Source organism: Sturnira hondurensis, unplaced genomic scaffold (genome assembly GCF_014824575.4).
Source record: "Sturnira hondurensis isolate 20B ecotype Veracruz unplaced genomic scaffold, ASM1482457v3 Scaffold0016462, whole genome shotgun sequence".
NCBI lineage: Eukaryota > Metazoa > Chordata > Mammalia > Chiroptera > Phyllostomidae > Sturnira > Sturnira hondurensis.
In genome coordinates this window covers 2,243,263-2,269,559 of record NW_028089093.1, presented here as the reverse complement: position 1 = coordinate 2,269,559, position 26,297 = coordinate 2,243,263, and the positions used below count along the sequence as shown (strand labels likewise).

General features: G+C 38.4%; 1 protein-coding gene across 5 annotated transcripts; it reads left to right on the top strand.

Moving 5' to 3' along the window:
* Positions 1-413: 413 nt before the first annotated feature.
* On the top strand, positions 414-23,046 carry GTPBP10 (GTP binding protein 10). 5 transcript variants are annotated; one of them, XM_037066088.1, is made up of 10 exons: positions 414-507; positions 3,068-3,261; positions 5,472-5,563; positions 5,942-6,086; positions 8,307-8,380; positions 9,884-9,936; positions 12,927-13,034; positions 14,173-14,250; positions 16,644-16,767; positions 21,137-23,046. In XM_037066088.1, the coding sequence occupies exons 1-10, from the start codon at positions 475-477 to the stop codon at positions 21,397-21,399; spliced, it is 1,164 nt and encodes a 387-aa protein (XP_036921983.1). In that variant the 5' UTR covers positions 414-474; the 3' UTR covers positions 21,400-23,046. The 5 variants fall into 5 exon arrangements, with proteins under 5 accessions (XP_036921983.1, XP_036921987.1, XP_036921986.1 ...); XM_037066087.1 differs by having other exon boundaries at positions 415-546; XM_037066089.1 differs by lacking the exon at positions 414-507 and adding an exon at positions 870-1,731.
* Positions 23,047-26,297: the final 3,251 nt, after the last annotated feature.

Here is a 26,297-nt window from a genome sequence, read left to right as displayed (position 1 = left end):
CTTTCCCAGCTGAATTTCCGTCATTCTTTCACGAGTTTGGTTTTATTGTCGGAGTTCTGTTGTTATCGTTGTTTTTCATTCTGCTTTGGTAAAGACTGAGGTACTTTACGGTTTCTTCAATTAGTATAAAAGCTCCTCCGAGGCAGCTAAACGCAAAACGTTTCCATTCAAAAAGTTAATTCCTGAGGCATACACTCTACATCCGACTGGTCCTGGCCACGGCGCTCCCGACGTTTTCTTAGCTTTAGATTGCTTTCGCGTAAACAGATAACTTTCACGCCGGCACGGCTCCCCACATGGCGCATGCGCCTGTCTCCGTGCACGTACACTTTACGGCGGCGCAGGCGGTTCTCCCGCGGGAGCGCGCGGCGGAAAACTGCGCCTGCGTCCCGCGGTGACGTGAGAAGGCCGCGCTGTCGAGTCCTTCTTCGGTGCTATTCCATCCGCGGGAGTGAACTCGGGGACCCTGCAGTCATGGTGCACTGCAGTTGCATGTTGTTCAGAAAGGTCCGTGACCCGTGCCTGTCGCCCGCCTCCGAGGGCGAGGTGCTTCTACCCCCACCTGGGGACTGTGGTGCTCCTTCTCTGCCTCCCCACTTTTTCTTTTGGGGGCCTCTTTCCTGCCATAGTCTTATCTCCTCCCCTGCAGGAGTCGGGGTTGACGTGAGGCGGGGGGTTGGGCGGGGAGGGTGTGTACCCCGCCTGGTTAGGACGGTTGTTTGGGTACAAGGTGTGAGGTTTCCTTGGGGAATTGGGTGCACGTGGGATGCAGAGCGGGGATGCTTGCCTGCTCTTGGATGTGCCATACGGTATACATAGAGTCTAGGTTTGCTTTTTCTATTGGTTCATGGTGTATTTCCTTTTCAGTAGTAATATCCCTAGTCCGTTTACATCTACGTCTATTTTTCCTTGAGTGCATTGTTTTTAAGAGCTTTCTAAAAACGATTTTTCATCAAATGAAAATACGTAATAATAAGTTTGCCTTCTTGCGAGAAATTTAGGTCAGTTTTAGAATTGTTTCTGTAAAAAATTGCAGTTGCTTCAAATTTCAAGGCCTCTTTTAGAGCCTTAGTAGTAATGTTTTCTGAAACTAGCCGGCATCATAGTTTAGCCATTACCCTATTACCGATGAGGAGATTGAGATACTCTTTTTAAGTTTGGGTCCTGAATCTTTGAATCTGATCAATCTGGAGCAGTAAAAATTCATAAACCGCATTTTTTGTGCATAAGTTATTAAAGACTACTTGTGTAGCCTTACTGTCATTGAAAGTCACTTCCAGTTAATGTCGTTTGCAAATGGAATCTCTTCACTTCCATGTGATGCTTTTCTGATCTAGCCTTGCACAACTGAAGAATAAGTTCTTCACCCCCAGAGAAAAATACTCTGGTTGGCCCCCACGTTTACCTTTTATGCATTTTTCCCATCCTGTTTTCATACAACACAGCTTCGTGACTACATTTGCATACTTAAGTGCATCCCTGCACTTCGATTCTTCCCTAGGACCCATCCACTGCAATATTAGATCTAGGCTGCATCAGAATCACTGAGGGAGCTTTTGCTAAGTGTGCTGGCTTGACCTGTCCTCATCCCCTACTCCAGAGTATATCGGAATGGTCAATGGAGTATATGTATTTTGCAAAGTGTTTTCAGTGTTTTTGATACTTACAACTATCTCATGTGAAGATTATGAATTTTAGAAATTACTCCAGAGAATTTCCATAATCTGAGAGGTTAGTACATAGATTCTTTACCTGTAAGAAGATGTTGACTTAATGAAGGCAACAAAAGTATAAGATTTCAAAACGTGCATTAATAGATACATAATCAAATTGCTAAGAGATCGGCAAAATTGATGCTGAGTATTGATTAGAGGAATTAAGAAAGACATCACGTGGGGTTGGTGGGGGGAGGTGTATAGAGGGGACAAATGGTAATGGAAAAAATTCAATTAAAAAGTAGAGACATCAGCAAATAAGACATTTAGGTGGGTTTATGACAGAAGAGAACAAATGAAGAGGACAGGCTTGGTGGAGGAGGGCAAAGAGTGAAAAATTGGGACGACTGTGTAATAGAATAACAAAAAAGAACAAATGACATAAGTAGAGGAAAAGCATGAGCAGAGTGGCATGGAGATGTGAAAGTATAACGTACGGAGGAAAAGAGGAAGAGGACAGAGGAGGGGCTGAATGGATGGAAATGGACCTGAGGGTAGCTTAAGAGCTTTGCATATAGACTGAGAATTTTACAATTTTAGTTTTATTTCATAAAACAGCAAAACACAAAATGCATGAATGGTTTTTGAATAAGAGAGAAATATGATTAGAAATCCATTTTCAGAAAAATAGCTGAGAGAGGAAAAATAGCAAGATGAGGGATGCATTGAGGAGGGAATGACTAGATACTGGTGAAGATACTAGGGCAGTTTGTACCAAGAAGGAAAGAGCTAGGGCTTTGGGGGTGGGGTGCCGTTGAGGGGAGGAGCGGGTATAGTGAAAGATTCCTGTACTCAATCAGTAGTAAACTATGGTTCCTTTATTTGAAAGGACATTGTGGAATAGACTTTACCTAAGGAAAAGTTTGGTTTGGTCATATTAACTTGTATTTCAGATGACTGTTATCAGTACTCATGAACAAGTTACATATTTGAGGGGTTTCAAATATAAGTACAGATCTTGTTCTCAGTTGGCTTAGGCTGTTAACCTTACGTCCTGTGATGTCCAACAGACTGGACATAGAAAATGTCTCACCTGTGTAATAGTTACTGGTATAGGCTGGGATTGCCCAGGGTAGGCAGTCTAGATTGAAAAGTGGACCAGTGTCAAGAGACCTTGAGGATGGGTGGGACCACAATCGATAATTGGGGAAAAAGGTGGGGGGAGGGCAGTTAAGAATTTAATGGAAAGAGGTCAGACAGGAGATGAACTGAGAAAAGACTAAATCTGGCATATAGGAAGTCATTACTGACTTCTTGAGGCATTTTAGTGGCAACAAAGAACTAGAATGGAGTTCTAAATTGGTAAGCACATTTGGTGCACAGATGTTGTCTTTCTCTCTCCTCTTTTTAAGTATGGGAACTTCGTTGATAACCTAAGACTCTTCACCAGGGGAGGAAGCGGTGGAATGGGCTATCCTCGATTAGGTGGAGAAGGTGGAAAAGGTGGTGACGTCTGGGTTGTAGCCCATAAGAAAATGACTTTAAAACAACTTAAAGACAAATACCCTCAGAAGCGGTTCGTGGCTGGAGAAGGAGCCAACAGTCGGTGAGTATTTACTGAATGACTTGATTTTACAAAAGTAATCTCTCCCAGAAGAAAAACAGTTAAAAGTGTAATTACTGATTTGATTTAAATGACATCCTATATTTGTAACTGAGCAAAAATCTACAGTTGTCTCAACTCTAGTAAAGGTAAAAAGGTAGGTTCTAAGAAGTATTTTGGAGCTTTCCAACTTTTTATCCTTTTCTTCTCCCAATTTCTGTTTAGATTCTTTTGTACTTCCTCTAGAAACCGAAAGTGATCTGAATTCCCACTGTTTTCTTCTTAACTTATCTTTGACAGTTCTTAAGAAACTTCTCAAATCTCAAATGAGCTTCTCCACCTCATCACCACCAATAGTTCTGTGTGCATCTCATAGGCAGTGCTGAACATTTAGAACCTGTTTCAATGATACATCTGTTGTATGTTTTCCCTTTGCTTCTGTTCTTTCTATGAGAGCAAAACCTTGTCTTTATTTTTTACTGATGTTTGTTGTTCTTTGTGGAGTAGATTATGTTTGCCTCAAAATATGAGAAGAATTTTTTGTTTGTTATAAAGAAAATGAAGACAAAAATTTTTAGAGCTTCCATCAAAATGCCTGCTGTGATTCCTCAGACCTATCTCACTGTTATTCCATAGGAGGTACTGGTATAAAGGCTAGACATCATGTCCCTCTTTTTTTTTTCTTCCTAAAGTATTTAAAAGCAAACAAAGAAAACAAGAAAAAAAAAGAATCAGTCCGATTTAGAGAGGAAGGGAGAGGTAGAGGAACACCTTGTTGTTGTGCCACTTATTTATGCATTCATTGGTTGGTTCTTGTGTGTTCCCTGACCAGAATGACATCCTCGGTGTATGGGGACAATGCTCTAACCAGCTGAGCTACCTGGCAGAGGCCCCCGCAGAAGTGTTTTGATAGATTTATTTGTCACAATATCAGATGATGGAATGTGGCACTTGCTTGGGGGATGAATATGTGCAAAGGATAGAGGCTGGGATACTAAACAGCCTATAACACAGACACTCCTAACAACAAAAATGACAACAAATTATCCTGCCCAAAATATGCAGCAGCATCACCTGCTTGTAAATGTATCTTTAGGGAAACCCCTTAAATTTCTTTTGAGCGCTTTTGTTTATGAATAATCTGAAACTTTTTTTATCCTCACTGGAAGACATGCTTATTGATTCTTAAGAGGGGAAGGGAGGGAGAGAAACATGGATCAGATGCTTGTCATACACGCCCCAACCAGGGACTGAATCTGAAACGTAGGCATGAGCCCTGACTAGAAATTGAACCCGTGACCTTTCAGTTTACTGGACGACACTCCAACCAACTGAACCACACCAACCTGGGCAAAACCATTTTATAAGACAAATTTTGAAAGCCTTATATTTGTTAGAATTCAGTAATCAAAGTTTTGAGTATTGAATATTACTTTATTATTTTGATGTTGCAGGTGGGAAGTAACTACTTTACATCCTAAAGTAAATATTCTTACCATTTTATAATTTCTTTTGAAAAATAAAATTGCTTTAATTCCAGCCCTGTTCTGTGTTCAAATCAGTGGTATACTGAAGATGGTATACAATGTTTAAATGTTAGGAACTATTTAAACAGAACATATTTCTTTCTTTTTTTTTTTAGATATTTTATTTATTTATCTTTAGAGGGGAAGGGAAGGAGAGAGGAAGGAAACATCAATGTATGGTTGCTTTTGGTGCATCCCCTGCAGGGAACTGACCCCTGCTGGAAACTGGCCTGCAACCCAAGCATGTGCCCTGACTGGGAATCGAACCGCGATCGTCTGGTTCGCAGGCCCGCGCTCAATCCACTGAGCTACACCAGCCAGGGTCTAAATAGAACATATTTCTTATTGGAGTTGTGTGTTGCGATGTTTAGAATAGAGAGGCCTAAATCTAGAGGATGAATAGGAGCCACAATTATTGCTAATTGAAAACTTTTCCCAGTGACTTTTTGTGGTTAGCTTGATAACTTCAATCATTACTTCATATTATTTTTATTGGGATATGATAGTCTAAAGTACAAATAAATAATTAGAAATAATTTTATTTTCGCTCTAATATTTGGCCATGTACCATCTTTGTTAGAAGAGTTGGTTGATTGTCCTGTCTATAGACTGTTATGTTTGCTTGAAGCATAAGCCGTTTAATTTTGTGGGTTTTCATTATTTTAATGTAGCTTTATTTTTTTGTAGGGTTAGTGCACTGAAAGGCTCCAAAGGAAAAGACTGTGAAATTCCTGTACCTGTGGGTATTTCAGTAACTGATGAAAATGGTAAAATCATAGGTAAGTATACTGTAGGTCCTAAGGTTGTGAAAAATGTGCATATTTTCTAAATTGTTTGGGAGCTGTGGGGAATGGTACCTCTCAAGTAGTTTCAGAATTTTTTAGAAATGTTAACTATTTCAGCTGCTAATTTATAAAAGAACTTTTGAAAATCTTCTGTAAATGTTGTCCAATACTAACTGCTAGATTTAAGATTTTTTAAATATTAGAGTATTTACTTGGTTTTAAAACATAAACTAGTCTCTCAACCACTTACAAGGCTTTTCCAGGAACAAGCTTTTAATAGAAACTTTTGGCATCTATTCTGAAAGAAAAGTGTTATTGGTAAATAACTCTACTTACTAATCTTGGCTCTGAGTATCTTTATCTCTTTTTAAGGAGAACTTGATAAAGAGAAAGACAGAGTTTTGGTGGCGGAAGGAGGTCTTGGTGGTAAATTCCTTACAAATTTCTTACCTTTGAAAGGCCAGAAACGAATAATTCACCTTGACCTAAAACTCATAGCTGATGTAGGTCTAGTAGGGTAAGTATCATTCATATGTTTATTTTATACTTCCAGAGAGTTCACAAATAGGAAATAAATATAAACAGTAATTTGTGTCAGCATTATTTCTAGTTTATGGAATTTGTGCATGATTTGTATACTTAGAGACAATGCTGTTAAATGTAGTTATTTTCACAAAGTCAGCATAAAGTTTCATATTTACTTCATATTCATTTGCCAATGGTCATAGCAATTGAGTAGACCAGTGAAATGTTAGAAAAATCAATAAAGAAAAAGGCTAACCAAGTCCAGTAATATAAGAAGGTAAAAGAATGTTACCAGATATTAAGGAATAGAATAAGAAATCTGAACAAACCACGTTTTGAAAAGTGTATTCAAGGAAATAAAAAGAAGGGACAAATGGTTAAGATATGCTTATAGGTCTTAATAGAGCTATTGATTTATCATCAGTCAGGTGGCTCAAGGCCAATACAGACGTTCTCAGCTCCTCAGACTTACACACTGTTGAGCACCAAGTTGGGTCTTGCTGTAACCGCTTCCCTACCCTTTGTGCTCTGCTTAGGATCTGTCCGTGCTCCGTGTGGTAGACAGCCTTACAATGTTGTCCTCTTCCATGCGCCTCCACTTTTTCATGAAACAAAGCTGTTTAGCTTTGCGTTTGCAGTGCTGGCACCCAGCCAACTGGAGAGAGCTAGATAGCATGAAGGAGAGTGGATAAAGGGAGAGAAAACATAAACTCTGCATTTCTCCTCTCCTCTCTCTTCCTCTCCCTGGACCCTACAGCATTACACAGTAGTCAGACGAAAGGCCTAAGGAAGATGTAAGGGAAACTGCTGCTAAACTGAGTACCAAACTGCCATTCCATTGCTTGCCTTCCCATAAGTTCTTTCTAAGCTCTTCTCATCTTCCTCCCCAGCCATCTCACTGCTTCTGTACCAGACTCTTCAGTCTCAGCCCCTCACCCCTGCCGCGCCTGTCTAGGTCTTAAGGCAGTCACTTAGGGCTCACAGAGGTCCCATTCCTACTGAGATTGTAATGGGAAGGATGTGATCCTGGCTTTCAAGCGTGCCACTCACATGTTTTTTTCCCATAAAACATACTTATGACATTTATGTGTAACAGGTTCTGTAATAACATATTTTTCAAACATTATCAGTTTAATAGAGTTTTATGGATAAGGCTGAGAATCCAGCCATTGACTTTCTCATTTTACAGAAAAATGAGTTTCAAGAATCCAGCCATTGACTTTCTCATTTTGTAGAAAAATGAGTTTCAAGTATCTGTGGAGATACCTTTACAGGCTAAGAAGACCCTCACAAGGCTGAGTAGTAAAAGTTGGGTGGGGGTGGGGAACTCAAGTGAGACTATTTGGGTTAGAATCTCAAATCCTCGGGAGGCCAGCTGGCTGTCTTAGATATGTTCATACAGTTTCTGTAAATTTTTATGTACTCATCTTTAATAGTGAGTGGAGAGTCCTCACTTTAAAATGTTGGTAAGATGCTGCATTTGCAGCCCAACACATGCCTTGGACTTGTGAATGCTCCGTGAATGAATGGTGGCTGCTGTCATGGTCCTTCCATTGCCAGCTTACTCGACACGACTGTAGTGAAACATTGAGCTTTTCAGAAATGGGCTTGAAATTCCAGTCAGTAATTAACATATCGTGATTCTTAAGCATAATGTTTATCATGTTTCCAGTGCTTTTAAATTAGGCAGCTATTCTTTAAAGGTTACTAAATGTGAATACCAGCATAAGCAGATATTTTTTTTAGCTGGTTTCAGGAATGAACTGAATCTTAAAAGAAAGGTACATGACTAAAACACTACTGCTGTTGTCAAAGCTGATGTTAGAGCTGAACCTCAGAAGAGAGGTATATAGCTAAGACGCTTGTACTGCTGATGTGCAAGAGAAACATGGGTTGGCTGCCTTTTGTCCATGCGCCCAGCTGCAACCCAGGCATGTGCCCTGGCCAGGAATCAAACCCGCGACCTTTCACTTTGTGGGACAATGCCCAACCAACTGTGCCACACCGGTCAGGGCAGCATGAATTTATTGTCTTCTTCACCTATTTCATGAGTATACTTTGTTCAGGTTTTTCAAAATTACTTTAAATTTATACTCTATTTTAATCCCAGAAATACCCAAGAAGTTTCCTTCTTAAAATATTTAGAATTCAGAGATAAGTAAGTATTAATAGTACTGGTATTTGCTGTAATGCATACATTTTCTCATTTCAGATTCCCAAATGCCGGAAAATCCTCTTTGCTAAGTCAGATTTCTCACGCAAAACCTGCAATTGCAGATTATGCATGTAAGTATAGTTTATTTTGTATTTGAATGTGTGGTGGTTAGTTTTTAAAGACTAATCTTTTAGTATGAATAAAATGACAACTCCGAGGGGAGCCTTCGTTTGAAAACCCTTGGCAGAATAGATGCTTTTCCCATTAATGTGAAACCTCTGTATCCTCAACACAGTTTCTAGTACTTAGTTCTTACCTTGTTGCATGTACTTTCCTGGTGCATAATCATTTCTTTGGTTTAGTTAGAATTTTCTGAGCACCTATCCTTTATGAAGCACAGTGGTAAATACCAGGAAGGCAGACATGAATTCTTTCACTCAAAAATATAGCAAGAATATTCTGGGAACTGTACTAGGTTGTAGAGTTACAAAGTCTGGTAAGCAGAAACAGATACTATCCTGACTTTTATGGACAATACAAACTATTCTCCAAAAAGGGGAAAGGCACGTAGCTCTCCAGTGAACGCAAGGAAATATAATGCAGTTCTATGCAAGAGAGTAGGTCATTGCTTTGGACTTTTTTGTGTAAGTGTGATGCGGGACTGAGGTTCAGAGGATAAATGTGAGTTAATCAGTGACATGGTAGAGTTGAAGGGTCTTTCAGTCAGGAAACAGCATGCACACAAAGGCCTTCTAGTGGCAGGCAGTGGATTTGCGGATCTAGAGAACACGTGGTCAGGGAAGGAGGGAAACGAGGTGAGGCCCGGGATGGAGGTAGAGATTGCATCTTACTGACATGCAGGCTCTATTTGATCCTATGTCTTAAGAGCAGTTGATAGCCTGTTAAACAAGGGATAAAATGATTGTATTTACTTTAAAAAGATTTCTGCATATAATACAGAAAATGGATTGGTGTGGGACATGAGTGGATGTGGAAAGAATAGTTAGTAGGCTATTGTAGCAGCAAGGTGGGATATAATGGAAGCTTAAACTAAGAACAGTGGATGAATATGATAGGATCTCTGGCATCGTTAAAGAAAAAGGTGCAAGATGACATTAACCTGGAAAATAAAATTAAGCCATTCTAAAATTAGACTCTGATAAAGTAGAGTTCATTTTAACTAACTGCTGTAAATTAGGCCAGTATTTATGGCTGTAATACAGGGTACTGTTGAGAAGGAAAGCGGAAGAAAAGCAAAAGTCACGGGAAGGAGGCTAGTGCAGGCTTGGTGAGGCTTGAGGAAAACTGAGAAGGGACTAGACCAGACCTAGTGACAGAAACCTGAATTCTGCACCCCTGCTGCCCGTGATTCTTCAAGTGTGACAGAGCAATTTGGAGGCCCATTAATTAGCTTAGATTATGACTGTTATAAAAATCTTCATGGTCCTTTTCCAGGTATAATAGCAAAGATAATGTAAATAGCAAAGATAATTATACCTTCCATTCAACAAATGAAAACATAATCTGAATTAGTCACAAGAGAAATGTTGTTTATTTTATACATAATGCTAAAACAGTTTTGAGAGTACCAGTCTTTATTCTAGCCTTAACTTACTGTTGCTTTTTTCTTTTAGTCACAACATTGAAGCCTGAACTTGGAAAGATTATGTATAAAGATTTCAAACAGGTGGGTGTTTTTAAAGTAAGACCCTTGGTCAGAAGTAAAAGTACTTGCTTTTGGTGCTCGGAGTTCATATTTGATGCTTGTGAGGTGTTGGGGTGGGGCAGTTATAAGATTTTATTTTATTTTTTTAAATATTTTATTTATTTATTTTTAGAGAGAGGGGAAGGGAGGAGAAAGAGTGGGAGAGAAACATCAGTGTGTGGTTGCATCTCATGTGTCCCTCGTTGGAGACCTGGCCTGTACCCCAGGCATGTGCCCTGACTGGGAATGGAACCAGTGACCTTTTGCTTCACAGGCCCGCACTCAATCCACGGAGCTACACCAGCCAGGGCTAAGATTTTATTTTTAATAAGTGAAAACTGTGATCAAATCTGTAATGAGCACTATCATAATAAAATACTGTGTGAGTGTAACTTATAGAATATTTATTTGTTTTTATATTTTTTAAATGTATTGGGCTGTCATTGATTACTAAGGTTATATGGTTTCCAAGTGTACATTTGTATGGTACATGATCTTTGTATTGCACTTTGCGTCCACCACCCCAAGCCAGATCTCTGTCTCCATGTATTTGACCCCCTTTACTCTTTACTATACCTCACACCGTTTCCTCTGGTAACCACTGTACTGTGTGTGTCTGTAGATTTTTGTTTATTTTTCTTGTTCATTTGTTCCCTTTAGTTTTACATCCCACACTTGATTTCACTCATCACTCATGTGGGGTTTCACTCACGTGTGAGAATGTAACTTCTTAGTCTTAGAAAGCCTTATTCTTAGAAAGCCTTAAGTGCATTTTGTCTTTACAACATCGTATCTTATTTATTTGCTTGTTTATTTATTTATTTTTAGGTAGAGGGGAAGGGAGGAAGTGAAACATCAATGTGCGGTTGCCTCTCAGGTGCCTCCCACTGAGGACCTGGCCCGCAGCTCAGGAATGTGCCTTGATTGGGAATCGAACCTGTGACCCTTTGGTTTGCAGGTTGGCACTCAGTCCCTTGAGCCATACCAGCCAGGGTAGAACATTGTATCTTCTTTATTTCCTTAATCTCTGTTTCTTCTCTTTGCAAGTTTGTATTTGTTTCCAATTTGATTATTGATTTTTGTTAAGTAAAATTATTTTCTAAAGTTCATGTAAATAATTTTACTCCAACTTTCTCTTTTTAAAACTTTTAATCGAATGGGATTCTGGCTTTATCTAACTATTAAAATTTATTTTTCCTTGATAAGGAAGAACTGTAGATCTTTTTAGTAATTAAACTAAAACAAAAATATGTAATATACAGTCAACAGTCATGCTCCTTGGCATTTACCCAAATGAGTTGAAAACTTACATGCAAACCAAAGCTTGCACTCACATGTTTGTAGCAGCTTTGTTGGTAATTGCCAAAATCTGGAGTCAACCAGGTTGTCCTTCAGTAGGTGAATAGATAAACTGGTACATCCAAAAGACTGGGATATTATTCAACACTAGATGGACATGTGCCATAAACTGTAAAAAGACACAGAAGAACCTTAAATGCATATTACTAAGTTGAAGAAGCCAATCTGAAATGGTTGCTTGCTGTATGATTCTAATGGTATGAGATTCTGGAAAAAGGCAAAACTATGGTGATAGCAAAAAAAAAAAAATCAGTGCTTGCTAAGGATGAGGAGGAGGGAGGGGAATAATAGAGCACAGTGAATGTTTAGGGCAATGAAAGTATTCTGTGTGATTCTGTAATGCTGCATATGTATTATGCATTTGGCCAAACTCATAGAATGTGCAGCACCAGGAGGGAACCCTGATGGAGTTGTGATGATGTATCAGTGTGGTTTCATATAATCCACTGACATAATTCAAAAGAAATAATATACAGGACTTATATCATGGCATAACAGTGAAAGTTGATTAAACTTCAACAAGTATATAGAATATTAAATAATAATTAAAATTGTATACACAATATTTAGCAAAAAAAAGATACTGTGATTTTTCAAAATTTTTTAAATTGAGTTTTAGAGAGACAGGGAAGAACAGGGGAAGAGAGGGGGAGAAACATTGATTTGTTTTTCCACTTATTTATGTGTTCATTGGTTGCTTCTTGTATATGCCCTGACCAGGGATCAAACCCACAATCTTAGTGTATCTGGACAACACTCTAACCATCTAAGCTACCTGGCTATGGCATTGTTTATCATTTTTAAGGGAAGTTAGTAGAGAACCTTCAAATAAAATTTGAGGACATGAGACCTCGTGTGCGCTACTTTGTCATGTAGCCACACTGTTTTGAAACCTCTGAAATCTTTATTCACACAAGCAGTGTGCATAGCCCAGTGCTTCTCATCCCTTATTGTACATCAGAATTATTTTGGTGGCTTAAGAACAGCAATGATAAATGAAACCTGTGCCCCAGAGATTTGAAACCAAATCCCTTAGGGTAGGGCCTGAGCATCTGTAGTTTATGCAACTGATTATCGTGCACAGTGAGGTTTGAAAACTACAAGTGCAGAGTAATGGTTAATAATGCTTATCATCTCCAAAGGAACACTAACTATATCCTGCACTTTTTAAGAATGGCCAATAGTCTTCCTGGTAGAATATGAACAGAAAGGGAACATTAACTACATAGAGAGTTCAAAACTTAAAACTGTAGAATTTACTAAGTAAATAGCAGTTGACTTAATATCCTTTAACACTTAAAAATTCAGAAAGTTGAAATACTCTGAAAAGTTCATATTAAACAATATAATTTATGGGATTCTTAATAGAATTTTATGATTAATAACTAATCCCTAAAGTTCTAGATTGTTAGATTAATAATTAAAAATGGGACTAATTTCTGATAACAAAGGATTTCGATGCTGTTGTAAAGGTGTCTTGGCTTTATAAGGATGCAGTGGTAATCACAAATCAGGAACTGTTTATATTCGAAGTACCATGAGCATTTTTGGATGTAATTGTACTTACGGTTTTTATGTATTCTTTTCTTACCTAACATTTAACTTTGTATTAGATATCAGTAGCTGATCTTCCTGGTTTAATAGAAGGAGCACATATGAACAAAGGAATGGGCCACAAATTCCTCAAGCATATAGAAAGAACCAAACAGCTGCTTTTTGTTGTAAGTCATGTACATCAATGCACTGTTCAACTGAATGTGAAAAATCAATGAATTCCGTTTTCCTAGAAATCGTTCATACGTTTAAAGTGGTGACATATGTGACTCCATTGAGTCTGTGTAAATGGGAGTCAAATACAGTAAATAATCTTCGTAACATGGGGGTAGAAATGACATTACTTACTCTGTCAGATGTAATTTTGGCCATACTTGTCAAGGTTTGATTCCTTAAGATTTTCCGCATAGTCCATGTTATATAGTGTCTTTTCCCCACTTTATTGGTGGTGCTGGAGTTATACAGCTGACCCTCAGACAACATGGGTTTGAACTCTGCAGGTCTGTTTACATGATTTTTTTCAATAAATACCTGTACTGTTTTTGATCCAGTGTTGGGAGTCTGCCCATGTGGAGGCCTGCTGTTTGCCTTGATCTACACCATTTAAGTGTTTTTAATGTATTTATTGATTTTAGAGAGGGGGGAAGGGAGGGAAAGAGAGAGGGAGAGTAACATCGATATGAGAGAGAAACGTCAATCAGTGGACCCTCTCAGATGCCCCAAGCAGGACTGAAACTGCTCCAACCAGGACCAAATGCTCAACCAAGGCACATGTCCTGACCGGGAATCGAACCTGCAACCTTTCGGTTTACTGGCCAATGCTCAACCAGCTGAGCCACACTGGCCAGGACAACATGCCATTTTACATACAGGAACCACCATCCATAGATCTTGGTATCCTTGTGGGGGTCCTAGAACTAGTATCCTAATCCCTCACAAATACTGAGGGGCTGTAATTAAGTTTTGGGGGAGGGAAAAATTATACACGGATTTTCGACTGTGCTGGGTAGGGTAGGTGTTGGTGCCCCTAACCCCCATATTATTCAAGGGTCAGCTGTTTATGAGATTGTATATATTCATATAAATTGTCTTATCTATACTAGTTTTTCATTTTATTAATGGTTGTGATTTTGTCATAATAATTACAGTTATCTTGACACTTCAGTTTCTCTTATTTTGAATTACCAAATCACCAATAGAGTATAGACTGAAAAATTATTTTTAGCTTGGGAGAATAAAACATTTCAAAACAAATATACAGCTAGCCTTGTGTTTAAGCCTGTTTCTTTCCCTCTTTTTTTTTAGGTTGATGTTTCTGGATTTCAGCTTTCTTCTAAAACTCAATACAGAACTGCTTTTGAAACCATAATACTGCTGACAAAAGTAGGTTTTCTGTTTCCGTTTTGCTGTGTGCTGCATTTGGTCTGATACAGGCACATAAGACTGTATGAAATAACAAATGATAAATAAAATAAATATATATTCTACCTCTGCTTTTTGAACCTTTGATGTTAAAGAATTATCTAATCTTGTCTCAGTTTTTTAATATTAACCTGCTCCTCAAACTATTGCAACCAATAAAATTCTCCATATTGCATACTTCTTAGACTTTATCTTGCTTGAACTTTTATTCTTCTTAGACTATTTCTCAACTTATTATTTATACCCTTTCCTGTTATTATTTAATTAGCATTCACTATAGTAAATATACCAGTGACTGTGTCTGATACCCAGATCTTTTGGTTGAGTGTTTGACCAGCTGCCTCTTAGACACCTTTGATTTGGTATCCCATTAACTTCTCAGACTTAATATGTATAAAACTGAACTCTTTTTTTGTTAACTCTCCAGCCTCCTCCAGAACTTTATTGGGTATGGAAGCTGGAAACTTGGGTGGCGGTCTTGGTTCTCCCTGTCTCACCACCGGTGTCCAGCCCTGTCAGGTTTACATCCTGAGTCTCACTGAAGTCCATCTGCTTGTCTTCATTCCCACTGTACAGTCATCAGCCCTTCTCATTAGAATGTTGTGAGTCCCTCCTATGTGGTCTTTTTGGTTCCGGTTTCATTTCTGTGCAGTCCATTATTTTTTTGTGACAGCCACCATAAGCTTTGTAAAAGAACCGCACTGATGTTTGTTCCCTGTTTAAAACACTTCAATGGTGCCCCGTTGGCGTAGGTTGAAGCCCAGCCTGAACATAGAGTTCATGAGGTCTGGCAGCACTGGGCTCCTCCTGCCTTGCGGTCCATCTCTGTTTCCTCCTGCCCCTCTCCCATTCTGGGTCCAGCCCTATGATCTCCCTCTAACACAGTGGGATGATGTTTCCTACCTCCAGGACTTGTATATCCTATTTCCTTTGCCACTGTTTGCCTATTATGAATAACACTGCTGTGAGCATTTGTGTACAGGTTTTTGTATGGACTTGTTTTCATTTCTCTTGAGTATATACCTAGGAGTGGAATTGCTAGATACTGTGGTAACTCTGTGTTTAACATTTTGAGGAACTGCCAAACTGTTTTCTAAAGTGGGTGCACTGTTGCACTGTTTTACAGTTCTACTCGCAATGTATGAGAGTTCCAGTTTTTCCATATTAATGTCAACACTGATTATTGTCTATTTTTTTATTTTAGCCACTCTAGTAGGAAAAAAGTGGTGTTTCATTCTTGTTTTGATTTGTCTTTCCCTAGTGATTGATGATGATGGTTGTCTTTCCAGGTGCTTATTAACCACTTGTTGTCTTTGGAGAAATGCCTATTCAGATTCTTTGCCCATTTTTGATTGAGTTATTTTTATTGTCAAATTGTAAGAGTGTGTTATATTTTGGATTATAAGTTCCTTATGAGATACATGCTTTGCAAATATTTTCTCCCATTTTGCCAGTTGTCTTTCCACTTTATGATAACTTTTGAAACACAGAATTTTACATTTTCATGAAGTCCCATTTGTCTATTTTTTCTATTGCTTATGTTTCTTGGTATCATAGATAAATAAATACATATGATACTGTTATGAAGATTTATTTCTATTCACCTTTGAATTTTATCTGTGTGCTTAATAGAAGTGCAGATATTTGACCCCAGCTGGTGTGGCTCACAGTGGGTTGAGCACCAGCCTGTAAACTGAAAGGTCATGGGTTTGATTCCCAGTCAGGGCACACGCCTGGGTTATAGGCCAGGTCCCCTGTTGTGGGCATGTGATAGGCAACCAATCAGTGTTTCTCTTGCACATCAATCCTTCTTTCCCATTCTCTCTCTCTCCCTTCCCCTTTCTCTAAAGAAAATAAATAAAATCTTGACAAAAAATAGAGGTACAGTTGCTAGTATTTAATTCGAGGCACAAATCACAGTTGTCTCTACAATGTTGTATGAGCTAAGATATATTAACACATGACCCAACTATTAAACATTTTCTGAGTTTCCTTTGTTGATTAATTCTGTGGTTGTTGAGACTTACTACATTTCAGAGATATGACCGAGCTTTAGATTACACAGGCTTCAAGGTAAAGACAGATACTACCAAACAGGTACTCTATATAGGTATATTAATAATATTATTTGGTTTTTCACTCTGGCCAGTGTGGCTCAGTTGGTGGATCATCATCCTGTAAACCGAGAGATCATATATTTGATCCCCAGTTGGGGTACCTGTAGGAGGGAACGAATTGATGCCTGTCTGTCTCTCCCTCCCTCTCCTGGTCTCCTTCTCTTTCTTCCTCTCTCTGAAATCAGTGGATATATCCTCCAGTGAGGATTTTAAAAAATAATTTTTTTTAATTTAAAGGAACTGGAATTGTACAAAGAGGAACTTCAGACAAAACCTGCACTCCTGGCAGTAAATAAAATGGACTTACCAGATGCCCAAAATAAATTCCATGTGCTGATGGACCAACTCCAGAATCCTCAAGGTAAAACCCGTTCATTCATTTCATGCCAGTTTAATGAACACCTAGTCAGTGCAGAGTGCTCTAAGTGATATAACCAGTGCAGAGTGCTCCAAGTGATACAACCAAAGAAAACTAACATTGCTACTCTTAAAAAACATGTTTGAAGAACCCATACCATATGAAACATTCAAATAACATTGTAATGTAGTACTTAACAAGTTTCAGAATGTGTGGTGTAAATAGTGAGAGGAGACAGGAAAGAAAAAGATAATTCGAGCTGAAAAGGTCAGGTTTCATGAAGAAGTAAAATTTAAATGGGGTCCTTAATAAGTTAATGGGGTTTGGATCAGAAAAGGCAAAAGCCAGCATCTCCCTGTAAAGTCTTTCACTTGAACGTATTTCACAGGTTCTAGACCTTCATTCCTCTAGTACCCCACAAATGTAAACACAGCTAACAGCTGGGGTGTGTATCTTTGTAATGTCAGCTGTATTGGGTCTTTGAAGAGCACTGATCTTCTAAAAAAAACTTGAGTACATGTTATCTGTGTATGTATAACACAGAAAAATGATGCTGTTATTCCAAAAGGATCTATTGGTTTGAAATTTGTTCCTAAATGAACCACTTCATGTAAAGGAACTTAAAGGGACCTTCCACTGTCTGGAACATCGGGCTTTGCGGAACTCTCTGTCCTTCAGTGATGAGGCTTCTGCGTCTCGGAGTCTGGAGGAGAACCTGTACACAAATGAGGAAAAGTAGGGTGAATGGCGAGTGCTTCACATGGGTTTAAATAGTACTAATTTCTCTTCTTTTATCCTTGGGATAAAAATTGGGGAAAATAAATTATTGTTAGAATTATCAGAGAGCACCAGAAGATTCTTTCTCCCCTCAAAAATATTTTCTCATTATAATTTACATAAAGGAGCTGCCCTTGAGTTAATCAGTTACTTTTGGGATATGAATACTTCATGGGATTAGTAAATAGTTTTTATTTTTTAATGTCATTTGCTTTAGGAGCCCATTAGATCTATTTGCTGGTCGGTTTTACAGAAAAGGACATTTCAGAAGAGGTACCAGAAGAGAGAGTAACTCAAGAGTTTGTGGTTGTTTTGGACTGTCATAAAACAAAATACAGTCCCATTAGTGATAATTCTTGAATTAATCTCTCTGGACTTCTTGGGGGCAGATGAATCTTAGAAGCCATGCTCCATGTTAGCTTGTCCATTCTTTTTCAGCCCTGCCTTTGCAGTTTGTACCAGTATTAACCCATCTCATCAGTATGCCGTCCCTCATCCCATTGCCTTGGGGCCAGGGGAGAGGAAAATGTGATATAACAGCTCTTAGCCCCTCTGCAGTGATAGAATGGACTGGTCTGAAATGATCTCCCCTTGAACTACCCCACACCTTTTTCAGTTTAGTAGGGCTCCTTGTACCAATGGTGATAAGCCCATACTGCAGGGCGGTTAAAGGCCCTCTGTAGTGCGGCAAGCTAGAGAATTCCAAATCACAAATGATGTTATTTTTGTAGAAAGGTTCTTTCACACAATCTGTGTTGCCTCATTTTATCAAACCCCACCCTGCCAAAGCAACTTGCTTTTATAAGTAATCATCTGTGATTCTCTAATTTATACTTAATTTAGTTTAAAATACCTCATGTAACAAATACTTACTAAACATCTAACATGTGCCAAGAACCTTAACCATTGTCACTAGTAAAAACCAAGGGTTCTGAGAACTTATTAGAAACAGAAAAAGAATGAAAAATGCTAAGTTTTCAGTTCCTTGGTTCACAAATCAAACCTTTAAGATAGTTTTGACTTACTTTTATAAGTTAAATTTTATTGATTATGCTATTGCAGTTGTCCTGATTTTGCCCCCTTTCCCTCTCCACCCAGCACCCCACACTCCCTCAGGCAATCCCCCGCCGTTGTTCATGTGCATGGGTTATGCCTGTAAGTTCTTTGGCTACTTCTTAAGCTGCTCCATTTCCTATACTATATTTTACATCGCCATGGCTATTCTGTGTCTGCCAATTTGTACTTCTTAATGCCCTCACCTCTTACCCATTCCCCCACACTCCCCTCCCATCTGGCAACCATCAAAACACTCTCTGTACCTATGATTCTGTGTCTGTTCTTCTTGTTTGCTTAGTTTGTTTTTTAGCTTCAGTTGTTGATAGATAGATATTTATTGCCATTTTACTGTTCATAATTCTGATCTTTTTCTTAAATAAGTCCCTTTAGCATTTCATATATTTCATATATATTTCATATAATAATGGTTTGGTGATGATGAACTCCTTTAGTTTTTTCTTGTCTGAAAAGCTCTTTATCTGCCCTTTGATTCTAAATGATGGCTTTGCTGTGTAGAGCAATCTTGACTGTAGGTCTCCACTTTTCATCACTTTGAATATTTCTAGCCAGTCCCTTTTGCCTGCAAAGTTTCTTTGAAGAAATCATTTGATAGTCTTATGGGAACTCATGTGCAGGTAACTAACTGCTTTTCCTTTGCTGCTTTTAAGATTCTCTCTTTATCTTTAACCTTTGGCCTTTTAATTCTGATGTGTCTTAGAGTGGGCTTCTTTGCATCCATCTTGTTTGAGACTTGCACATCTATTTCCTTCACCAAATTAGGGAAGTTTTCTTTCATTTTTTCAAATAGATTTGCAATTACTTGCTCTTTCTCTTCTCCTTCTGATGCAAATGTTAGACCTCTTGAAGTTCCCGTAGGCTGCTTATAGTTTCCTCATTTTTAAAATTCTTTTTCCTTCTTGTTGTTCTGATTGGTTGTTTTTTGCTTCCTTATAATCCACATCATTGATTTGTTCTCAGCTTCATCCACTCCACTGCTGATTCCATGTAAATTGTTCTTTATTGCACTTAGTGTATCCTTTGTTTCTGACTGGATCATTTTTATGCTGCTGAGGTCCTCACTAAGTTCCTTGAGCATCCTTGTAGCCATTGTTTTGAACTCTGTATCTGATAGATTGCTTATCTCCATTTCATTTAGCCCTTTTCCTGGAGTTTTGATCTGTTTTTCACTTGGACCATGTTTCTTCATCTCCTCATTTTGGCAGCCACTCTGTGTTTGTTTCTATGTATTAGGTAGAGCTGCTTTGACTCTGTGTCTTGGTAGTGTGGCCTAAGGTTGTAGGTGTCCTCTAGTGTCCAGTGGCACAGCCTCCCCTATAAAGGTGCACCTTTTGTGTGGGCTGAGTACACCTTTCTCTTGTACTTGAGCCTTTCTTGCTGTAGGCAGACCAGTTGGGAGACCAGTTAGTGGCAAGGATTGGCTGTGACCACTTACCACTAACCTCTGCCCTCTGTTGAGGATCGGCTGTGCAGCGGCAGGTTGGTGGTGCTCAGATGTGGTCTGTAGCTGTCTACTGGGTGCGCTGGCCTTTGGGTTTCCCTGGGTAGTTCAGGCCAAGGTCAGCCCCCACCTCTTTTGCCCCAGAGCCACCCTGCCTTAACTATAAAGCAATCTGAGATAGCTGCTACTTGTGCTTGGCTTGGAGATTCCCAGGTAAAGCCAAACAGTAAATCTAGGCTGGCTGCTGCTGATGCCATGTTTGGGGCTCACCAAGGCCAACTATTGCTTGTTTGAGAGGTTTTATGAAGTTGCAAAGTATGAGCCAAGACCAGTCCTTCACAGGGAAAAGCAGCTTGGGTGGGCTCATAAGTTGGGTGGGGCAGAGTCTCTGGGAATTTTAAAGGGAGGGCATCAAACAGTGTTAGCCAGTTTGATGGAGTCTTCAGATATGGCATCGGCTTGCCAGCTCTGTGGCGGAAGGTTTAGAAAAGGGGCAATGTCCTCTACTCGCCTTGATGCCAGACACTTCAGTTTCTCCCTGTATGCCACTGGTTTCTTTATAGCTGCTACCCTGGTGCTGGAGCTCAGAGGGAGTGAGTCTCTGAAGGTGAGTTTGTGTGTGGGCGTTCTTTTAAGAGGAACTGCATAGGGCTCCAGCATTGTCTTCCACCAGCTCAATCCCCACTGGTATTTGCAGCCAGAAGTTGTGGGGGCTTACCTTTCCTGCACTGGAACCCTGGGGTGAGGGGCCTGGTGTGGGACTGGGATTCCTCGATCCTGAGATACTCCTCCCAAATTTTTATCCACCACTCATGGGTGAGAGATCAGCCTGTTCTGCATCTTGTGCCCCTCCTACCAGTGTGGATGGATGTGGTTTTTTAATTCTGTAGCTGTCAGACTTCCATTCAACTCAATTTCTGATAGTTCTGAATGATGCTTGTTCTATATTTTAGTTGTAATTTTGATGTGGTTGTGCAGAGGCAAGTCGTGTATGCCTATGCTGCCATTTTGACCGGAAGTCCTGTTTTAACTTGCTTTCAAAAACAATGATCATTGATAGTTTTGTGGGTTTTGTTTCAGATTTTCTGCATTTATTTGAAAAAAACATGATTCCAGAGAGGACGATGGAGTTCCAACATATCATCCCCATCTCTGCAATTACTGGAGAAGGAATTGATGAGTTAAAGAACTGCATAAGGAAATCTGTGGATGAATATGCAAACCAGGAAAATGATGCATATCATAAGAAACAGTTGCTTAATTTACAGATTTCCAATACAATATCTTATAGGGAGCCACTATCAAAGAATACTGTTACTAGTTCTAAAATGGGTACAATTTAAGTCTATTCAAAATGATATTGAAATTGTGTTCATTTGAAAGCTTTTCCACTGACATGTGTATTTTAGAATGCTGGTTATTACTAACCTTCTCATAAATATACCATCATTTGAGAACCATATCTTTTTAAGTTTTATAGTTAAGTGTATCGACAGTAAAAAAGTGACCGAAAGCTAAAATGACAGTTTATAATTTTATGGCCAATCCACCTATAATAAAGTCCTCTGATAGTCTTGTACTTATGTCTTTAGTGAGGTCTTTTTTTTATGTAAAAGGATTTGTAGAATGTTACGAGAATGAGCAGCTAGGTTTTGTTTGTTTTGGGGTCTGTTATGTACCTGGTACAACTATTCTATATAATAGTTCTCATTTTTAGAAAATTGAAAAACCCTCAATTTGAACGTATGTTCAGATAACAAAAATCACTGATAATAGTTAGCAGAAACCAGGAAGTAACAGTCATGCCTCGGTAGTTGTCGGCTTCAGACTTCATCAAACCTGGCACTCATCACATTTTGAGGAAAAAAAAATGTTTCAGCACTCAGTGCTTGCTTGGGACTGGTCGCACTGGGTAGAACTTGTATGAGTCGACCCCACACTGCAAGAGAAGATGCTCCATCACTGTGGTCTGCTCAGCACCCGTAGCTTTCGGCACTCATCATGAGTTCCAGAATGAATTAGTGACAAGTACCGAGGTACTGTAGATGTTTGTGATTTCAGCTTTTGGAAAATTTTCGGAAGTATAAGAGTATTTTCTCCTGCGTTGAAGCATATTGATGTGTGACTCATTTCCCTTTGTCTTAATCTGTTTCATTATCTACTTTTTACATTTTAGTAAAAAGAGAATAGGACTTCCAAACTTTAAACAGTGTTATCAATCATCAATATATTCTTGAGATTATAATTTCTATCTCAGGGTCAAAAATATTTACAAATTGGACATTTTCTCTATATGAGTTTTAGTACAAAGTATACTATATTTTGTAAAATGTAAAATTTAAACAATGCAAAAGCATATAACATTTTTAAAAAGTTCCATCTTTCTGCATTAGGCACTCCAGGCCTTCTAGACAAAACAACTGTTAATAGTTTCCTATGTTTTAACATAATTTTTTAATTTATGTATCTTTTTACCCAAATGAGTTTATTATGTAAACCTTTACAAGTTTGGTTTTTTTTACAAAATAGTAACAAGTTAATGAGCTTTTAATATTATTCTTCAATGCTGCTTTTAAATTATTAGGAATTATTTTGGAATTTAAGGCTTAGTGAATCTATTGCATATAAGTACTAAATAAAAATGATGTGAGTATTGTTCTACTTAAATTTCTTGTAATATGACGCTGTGAGTGACTTTATACAAGTATTATTTCACTTATTCTGTTCTGTGTAGCCCACTCCCACATCTCATCCCTTTCCCCAGATTACTGGCTTTTCTCATACTTCTTCGTCCTTCATTGCACAGGTGTTTACTGAGTGTCTCTCCTGTGCCTGGCGCTATGCAGGACATTTTATGTACAGTGCTGAAGAGGACAGACAGGATCTGTGGCCCTCATGGATTGCACATTTGATAGCACAAACTACAGGGTGTTGGAGTAGCTTGGTTTCACTTTCTAACAAAGGAATAAGAATGAGGAGGGTATTTGGAATTTGAATGTACGATCGTAATGACTGTATTTCATATTGGGTATGATTTACACTTACAACTTCAGGGTCATTTTTTTTACTTCATTATTTCCTAAATATAAACAAGTAGCAATGTGAGGACAGTTGCGTCAAGTGGACTTCTCTGTAGCTCTGACACCATAATTTTATTCTCTCCTGTGGCAAAGGATAATAAATGTGTACTGAAGATTAAGAGGAATTGTATCTCTTATGCTTTGTCACAAAGTTAATGAAACCTTTAGATTTTTTTAAAAGATTTTTTATTATTTTTAGGGAGGGGAAGGAAGGGAAAAAAAGAGGGAGATAAACATTAATGTGTGACAGGACATGGATTGGTTGCCTCTTGCATCCCACCAACCAAGGACCTGGCCTGTAACCCAGGCATGTCTCCAGACCAGGAATTGAACTGGCCACCTTCCAGTTTGAGAAACTATACCCAGCCCATTGAACCACACCAGTCAGGGCCATGGAGAAGTTTTAACATACGTTTTTCAGGTACAACAGAGAAAACAATTTATAAAGATATGCAAGATTTGAACAACATAATTTACATATTTGACCTAACAGTCATGCATATAAATACTGTATCCTGAAACTATAGAATATGCATTGCTTTCAAACGTGTGGATCAGTATACAAAATCAATCCTATTTAAAAGCAAATAGCAGCAAGTTCCAACAAATCAAGTTCATACAAAGTGAGTTCTTTGACTGCTAAGAAACTAGACCAGAAGTCAGTAATAAAAATATGCTTAGAATGCCTGTTGATTAAGAACTATATATCCTAACAACAGATGGGTCAAAGAAATCACAATGGAAATTAGAACATATTTTGAAGTGAATGTTCTGAAAATTTATGATATATTTAATCCATTCTAAAAGGAAATTCTACCCAAATATATAAAGAAGAAAAGCTGAAAGGCAATGAGTTGAACATCTATAATAAAAAGTTATAAAAAGAACTTAACATCTAAAGAAAATAAAAAGACAAAAATAAGAACAGCAACAAGTAGAAAACATACAATAGAGAAGATCAACAAAGATAAAACTTGGTTCTTTGAAATGATAAGTTTATAACTTCCCCACCAGCACTATGAGGAATAGTAAAGAAATACAGAGTAAGCTTAAATACCCAGTATCAGGTATAAAAGGATATCATTAAGAGCCCACAGATATTTAAAAACAAAGGTATATAAACTTCACATCAATAAATTGTGCATTTGTCAGAAATCAAGCTTCACTCTTTATTATATTTTAATAAGAAAATATACATCTTACAAAATCTGACAGCAAAGAAGAAACAAGATGTGAATAGTTCTATATGTACTTCAATAACCCCACAAAGAAAACTCTAGTTCAGTTGGTTTTGCTGGTTGATTCAAACCAAATATGGAAAAAATAATACCTACCTTACACAAATTATTCTAGAGAATAGGAAAGAGGAGAATGGAAAACACCCTCCAGCCCGCTTTATGAGGCCAACATAGCCCTGACATCGAAGTATGACAAGGGCTTTAGTAGGAGGAAAATTTGCAGTGCAATTACATTTATAAACATAGATGCAAAAATCCTAAGCAAAATGTGAGGTAAATGAATACAGAAATACATAAGAGAGCTAATGTGTAATGATCAAGGTGAGATTATTTCAGAAACCGAAGGTTAGTTTAACATTCAAAAAATCAGTGATGCAACTAACAAAGTGACAGAAAACAGACCAGCAGTTGCCTGGGTCCTGTGTGGAGGGGCGGGTGGGAGGAGAGGTTCTTAGAGGCAATTACAGAGAAGCATAGACCCCTGACTATGACTCCAGGCCCTTCAGAGCAGTTTCCCACCAGAACAGGACACCACAGAACCCCTCATTTTTACCTCGTTCTATTGCACACCATTTCTTTGTGCTGTACAAGTTCACTGTGAACTGTTCTATACCCAACTATGTAAAAGAAGTGTGTCTATCCCTCTTCTTTTTTATCCAATCTCAGAGATTTCCCCACTTTTCTTTCTCCCGCCTCCCTAATCTATCACCAGTGGATTTCTTGTAACCCCCTCCATCTTCTCCTTTGATTCTGATACATAAAATTAGTGGTAAAACTGTCATTTTCCAGAGCATTTTCTCAACTCATTGAGATTTTTGCTTGTTGGCAATTATCAGTTTGGCTTAAATAAACTCATAAAAATTCTCTATAGGTTTGGACGTTTTCTTACATTGACACAGGCCATTCAAAGGTCAGGAAGAGCATCAGTGAACATTTAGGGTAAGTAATGTATTAGAGGCAGACATTCAAAGTAAAGGAGACAGTTCTGAGTCTTCACAGTTCTAAATGGTGACAGCACCCTTTAGGGATATCTACCACTTGCTACTTCTTGACTGTGGGCGAATTATTTGACCTCTCTGATCTCAATTTCTTTCTTTGTCAGTAATATAGGGTTATTGTTGATTGTATTAGGTAATCTGTGAAAAAAATGATTGGTGCATAATGCATATACAGTGATATCTATGTACATAATAAATGTTATTTATTTTTTAAATTCACATGAGTATATATGTAAGGAAATTGCTGCATGTGTTTTAATGTGAAGAGGTCATTTTTTTGTATTTGCAACAGAGTGAAATGCTAGGTGTGACTCCGTCTCACTCCAGCCTACACTGTGTCCAAGGCCTTTAGGCCAATGGCTCCTCTTTAGTTAGACACACTGTTCGTTAGAGGAATTCTGCCTGGGGCTCCAGTTTTTACAAAAAACAGCCCCTCCCATTTTCTCTTCCCTTGCCCTAACCTTTACTTTTTAAAAGATGGATTTGAGAAACTGCTAGTACTCCCACCTTTTCAGCTGGCACCTTATTGATCATTAAGTTTTTCATTCCAGACTCTGACATTTTCAGTTTTGACCTTTTAGAGTGTCAGACATGTGGACTTTGAACCAGTAATGTAAGTGAATAAGTGGCAAGAGCATATTTCAAATGGAGAAGTCAGAGAATGTGGTTCCTAATTTGAATGAAAAGGTATGAAGAAAATATTACAGAAGGTAAGAAATAAAGATGACAATAAAGAAGAACATAACCCAGTCAGGGCACAGTTCCCAGCAGGGGACGCACGAGAGGCAATCATACATTGGTGTTTCTTTCTCTTTCTCCTTCCCTTCCCCTCCAAAGATAAATAAATAAAATCTTTTTAAAAAAGAACATAAGAAACCATTGACAAAATAGGAAATAATGGAAGGCATAAGGGTACAATGATTAA